Source organism: Protomyctophum bolini (genome assembly GCF_963924005.1).
Source record: "Protomyctophum bolini genome assembly, chromosome: 15".
Classification (NCBI taxonomy): Eukaryota; Metazoa; Chordata; class Actinopteri; order Myctophiformes; family Myctophidae; genus Protomyctophum; species Protomyctophum bolini.
Window position 1 is genome coordinate 23,908,578 of NC_137876.1, and position 5,954 is coordinate 23,914,531.

Sequence of the window (5,954 nt, forward strand, 5' to 3'; positions counted from 1 at the left end):
AGAGAATGTACAAAATGTAACCAAATGGACCCTAGCAGGATCCATTTGGTTACATTTTGAAATGAACAGTATAGTCAATAATAAATGTCACTTTCTGGGCACTCACATTAGATCCTCTTCTTATACAGTACTACATAATGGCAAATTCACCAGATTAATTCAATGTGTGCCTCAATGTGTGCCTCCTCAAGGCAGAACAATATTAGTCAAGCAGTTGACTAGCAGGCATACTTAATTGAGTTGCTATCGTACAAATATATGGCAAGAATCATGCCTACAGTATTTTTGTCTGACATTCTGACAGAAAAGTCAATTCAAATGTCTCACTTACTTACTCCATAAGGTCAACTTCTTGACAGGGCCTGTCTACTGAAAGCACATGACAGATACAAGTACTAGAATATTGTCCTTTCAGCACTTAAGACCCAAGAGACATGTAATTGTTTCTTGAAAATGCAATCTGTAAGTTACCCACATGAGCACAGGAGGACAAAATCTATCGTTCAGTCAATCGGCAAAGCTATACTTGTCAACTGGCAGGTGTCCTACATGGTCTTGATTTCTCAATCAAAGATTAGGAAGACCACTTTCCAACACTGTATACAGTTATGTTTTATATGGACTAAAATAAGGATTGCAAGTTGAACCACAACAACATCACGTTTCATTATGCCAAAATGTTACCATGATAATCTCTCTAAAAGCGTATAGGATGTGGATTTCGTGAAAACTATATTTTGCTTTTCTGCTATTATTTGAATAGCTTGCTTATTAGTGAACAGGCCTCCCCCGAGAGCAGGTTCCATTCCAAAGGCATGCTTCAATGAACGCCTGCATGGCGTCAGGTGAAACATTAACTTTTGTTCTGCTGACAAGATGTTGCTTCCTTATTAGTGGACACGAGTGCATGGATAAATGGTGGAAATTGTGTGTTCGTGTGTGTATGTGTGTGACTGTTTGAATGCATATGTCCACTTAGGGGATGTCACCCTAATGGAAAGGAGGCGGGTGGTGGTGGTGGTGGTGGGGGAAGTTTGATCATTGCCATGGCAACCCATAAATCAAGGACCAACATCTGTGCTCCTCTTTCTGACCAATCAGAGGATGACGATTAAGCCACGGTTCTTTTACTCTGTCGGTCTCACCAACGTAACGTACCAATCCATCCAGAGACGACTTTCTGCCAAACGGCAGCGCCTTCTTCTCTGCATCGCTTTCATAAAGAAAAACAACAGAAAGCTTTACGTCAGCTGCTTCTGAATTCCCCTCAAATTTATTTGTCTCTCGTTGGCTTTGGCAACTTAGTGTATGTTCTGCTGTAGGAGGTCCAAAAACCAGCTGCAACGATGGAAGACAGCTTTGAGGAACTAGATGTCAGGTTCTGTTTCATTAGGTCTTTCTGAACTACATGACCAATTTCTGACGCGGAAGACCGACTGTTTTTGTTTGTTGCTTTTCATCCACCGAGTCTATACCCCCGGGGGTTTCTTGTTGGTTGATGGCGGGGTTGCAGGTGGCTCGGGTCAAAGTGAGCTGGACGGCCTTGCTGGTTCTGGCCCATTTCACCTACCTGCTGGTGGGGGCCACCATCTTCCAGATACTGGAGCGCGAGGCGGAGAGAAACAACCGCAACCACTTCCAGCTGGAGAAATTGAACTTCCTGGCTAACTACACCTGCCTGGACAAAGAGGCCCTGGAGAAGTTTGTTCAGGTCTCTCTCTCTCTCTCTCTCTCTCTCGTTCCTGTGTGTCTTTAGATGTTTCTGAGATGCATTTTGGAAACCTATGATGTTCAAAATCTGCTACATTTCAGGATTCAAATGCAAAAGTATAGCAGATCAACAAGCTCAAAACGTGTCACTTTGCATCGTGTTTCGGGCTTGTGGATCTGCTACTTTTTATGCTTTTGTGTGACGCTGTAGTACGATCAAGTAGGGCATTTGCCCGAAAGCCGCGATGTCTTGTTGCTCATTTTTGATATTTTTTCCGAGTGATTATACACTGAATGGTACATTGGTACATGGTACGTGACTAGTCACTGCATGTATTAATATCGGTTTTTATTATTGTCATAGATGGAAAGAGTTTAAATGTGAGGCCCTGACCCCATCTCTCACCCCTCGCGTTCCAACATGTCTGACCTGGCAACGTGCTGACGTAATGGATCCAACGTATCAACGATCGATTGTGCTTGTCCTTAATAAAGTTCTTTGAATTAGTACTGTATGACAAAATATGTGTCGGATCGATTTTATGAATAGGCCTACTGTGCACACATATAATAAAAGATGGCATCATAACCTGGCTTATTCAATCAATATTTATTTTGTATGTTTGCCAAAATAATTTCATGTATCGGCAAAGTGTGTGTGTGTGTGTGTGTGTGTGTGTGTGGTGTGACCTTGATGTTTTTAACTCGCATCTTATCTTTATTTTTATTGTGCAGGTGATTCTTGATGCCTGGGAGAAGGGAGTGAACCCGTCTGGCAACTCAACCAACCCCAGCAACTGGGACTTCAGCAGCTCATTTTTCTTTGCCGGCACAGTGGTTACAACTATAGGTGTGCATAGACTGTATGTGATAGAAAGAGGCAGTAATTACGCCTATAGTACGCACTCGTTCCATGCTAAAACTATTTAATGCTCACTATAAGTTTCAGTTCGACTTTGTAAGGTCAAACTTTTGACCTGCAAGTGGGCCAGTTGTTTGCTGATCCTAATAGACTTGCACCTACAGTATGTTATTTGCATAATAGTCACTCTGACTCTGCTTCACAAGTCAAGTCAACGAAAAAACATTCATTGAATTTGTTGAAACTCGGCGTGTTTCAGCGAGCAACACTGTCAAATGACAATGTATCAATTAGGCTTTTACTGTACCTTTAACTCTTATCTTTATGGTTTTGTTATTTATTCTTGTGGTTGGTTTGGTGAAAGTTTAGGATATTGTTTTATAGTGGGTGAGGGGGACCCCCACCACCGGGAGGACATTATTGTTTTATAGTGGGTGAGGGGGGACCCCCACCAGGAGGACATTATTGTTTTATAGTGGGTGAGGGGGGACCCCCCACCACCGGGAGGACATTATTGTTTTATAGTGGGTGAGGGGGGACCCCCCACCACCGGGAGGACATTATTGTTTTATAGTGGGTAAGGGGGACCCCCCACCAACGGGAGGACATTATTGTTTTATAGTGGGTGAGGGGGACCCCCCACCACCGGGAGGACATTATTGTTTTATAGTGGGTGAGGGGGGACCCCCACCAGGAGGACATTATTGTTTTATAGTGGGTGAGGGGGGACCCCCCACCACCGGGAGGACATTATTGTTTTATAGTGGGTGAGGGGGACCCCCCACCACCGGGAGGACATTATTGTTTTATAGTGGGTGAGGGGGACCCCCCACCACCGGGAGGACATTATTGTTTTATAGTGGGTGAGGGGGACCCCCCACCACCGGGAGGACATTATTGTTTTATAGTGGGTGAGGGGGGACCCCCCACCACCGGGAGGACATTATTGTTTTATAGTGGGTGAGGGGGACCCCCACCACCGGGAGGACATTATTGTTTTATAGTGGGTGAGGGGGAACCCCCACCACCGGGAGGACATTATTGTTTTATAGTGGGTGAGGGGGTCCCCCCACCACCGGGAGGACATTATTGTTTTATAGTGGGTGAGGGGGACCCCCCACCACCGGGAGGACATTATTGTTTTATAGTGGGTGAGGGGGACCCCCCACCACCGGGAGGACATTATTGTTTTATAGTGGGTGAGGGGGACCCCCACCGGGAGGACGTATAGAGCCTTCGTCCCTCCACCAAACACGGCCAATTAAGCAATATTACACGAGAGGGTGTGGTTTAACGTGATTATTGCCACGACAGGGATGCCGTCAGGAATGACATCACTGAAGTGGCAATAATCACGTTAAACCACACCCTCAAGTGTCAATTTTTTTGAATGACAGATGTAGTCACTACGACCACAAATGTCCCAAGCGCTCTGGGAGAACAGAGCAGCTGAATTCTTTTTTTTTTGATTAGGTGGTGAATGGTGCTGGTTTAACGCACGGCCAGAAGGCTGTTTCAACCAATCAGATTGCTCCCTCGAAACGACCTGTGGTATAATTGTGTTTGCATGCAGGATGCCCCGACAAAAGCCGGTTGCATGCACCACCGCCGCCACACTGTGCATTCGAACCCACAACCGATTATGTGTGTAAAATGTTTATTGTGTTTGGCGTGCAGGCTATGGCAACCTGTCGCCCAGCACGGTGTCTGGCCAGGTGTTCTGTGTGTTCTACGCGCTGTGTGGGATCCCGCTGAACCTGGCCTTCCTCAGCCAGCTGGGCAAGTGTCTCACCCTCCACCTGGGACGCCTGGAGAGGGGCATGGTCTCCTTCCTCCCACACCAGGTATGCCTGAATAGTGTGCATTCAATGACCAATTAATGACCAATGACCATTGCCCTTATATAGTTTTAGTCATCTTAGCTTAGGGTTTTTGGGGGGGGGGGGGTTTAGGTTTCGTCAGTGGAAAAAAAAGGTAGTTGACGAAATTAACACTGAATTCCTGTCCCACAAGCAGCAGTCTGTGGAAGTGGTGACCGTGAGCTTGTTCCTCATCACGGGCAGCCTGCTGTTCCTGGTTATCCCTCCGCTGGTGTTCAGTTATGTGGAAGACTGGTCCTATGGAGAGGGCTTCTATTACGCCTTCATCACCCTCAGCACCATCGGCTTCGGAGACTACGTTGTGGGTGAGCGTGGCTGATATAGTGATGTGGTGCAAAACTATGGCATTCACTTGTGTGACCGTGTGAGCGCTCACAGTTTGTCACACGCCACACGACATTAAATTAGCTTTTTAATCGGATGTGGTAATATTAGACATATTGTACTCTAATTGTTTTGTATGGTGTAAGTATGTATTAAAGGCAAGCAATCCGTAATTTATATTGTATCATCCATCGCTGTTGAAATCCAACATAAGCTAAGATATCAGATCAGATACGATCAGATTTGATAGGCTTTCTGCTGTTACAATAACGGAGACCTATACAGTAACAGGACGTTCTTTCATCTTCTGCTATTTTCAAAGGATATTTCTATTTTTACACATTTAATTATAGTACATTTGAAAACCTGTCAAATGAAAATAGACATTCCCATGTAATGAGTACATTAAACTTTTTGGTACTTTAAGTATTACGTAAAAAAAATTGTAATTAAAAAATGTAGGTCTGCTATTTTTTTTTAACCGTGAAAGTTCCAGAAAACTGGATGATTTAGAAGATTTCTTTTTTAGATTTTGAGGTCAGGCCTTGAGGTCAGTACACTAAAGAATGTGAGTCAAAGTAAACCTCTCCCCTCTCTGCCATGCTCCCCCCACACAGGGACGGACCCGGACAAGCAGTACATCTCGGTGTACCGCAGCCTGGCCGGGGTGTGGATCATCTTCGCGCTGGCGTGGCTGGCTCTGATCCTCAACATGGGCGCCAGGATCGTGGAGCACTGCGTGGGCCTGAGCCTGATGCACCCCGCCGGCTTCCGGAAGCAGCGCGAGGACGAGGACGCGTCGTCCAGCAAGCTGGAGGACGGGAGGTTGGGAGGAGGAGGAGGCAGCGGCACCGTGCAGTCCAAGATCTGACCACTGCATGCCGGGACGCGGCTGGGGAATTCTGCTGTGTACTGCAGAGTTATAGGTCATTGGTTTGGGGGTCCGGGGACCTCTGGGCGTGTGTGTGTGTGTGTGTGTGTTTGGGGGGGGGGTCCTTGAGGGGGTACCCAGCTAAATGTATTAATATACAGCATCACAATCGTTTTATCCCCATTATCCATATTTTCTACGTTTTTGTTTTTACCCTGGGTCCATTACAGTGGAAAATCGTGTATAATAGTAGTTAAAAGCGAGACTGTACAATATTTGCTATATTATGTACTGTAGATTGTATTGT

The 5,954-nt window shown here is 45.7% G+C and overlaps 1 protein-coding gene across 1 annotated transcript; it reads left to right on the forward strand.

Annotated features, from left to right (window-relative positions):
• Nucleotides 1–1,498: 1,498 nt before the first annotated feature.
• LOC308329786 (potassium channel, subfamily K, member 16-like) lies at nucleotides 1,499–5,647 on the forward strand (the record flags this gene model as incomplete). The annotated part of the gene is made up of 5 exons (XM_080784284.1): nucleotides 1,499–1,711; nucleotides 2,446–2,560; nucleotides 4,250–4,416; nucleotides 4,589–4,757; nucleotides 5,394–5,647. 5 exons carry the CDS (start codon nucleotides 1,499–1,501, stop codon nucleotides 5,645–5,647), a joined length of 918 nt encoding a protein of 305 aa, XP_080640410.1.
• Between the last annotated feature and the right edge of the window lie 307 nt (nucleotides 5,648–5,954).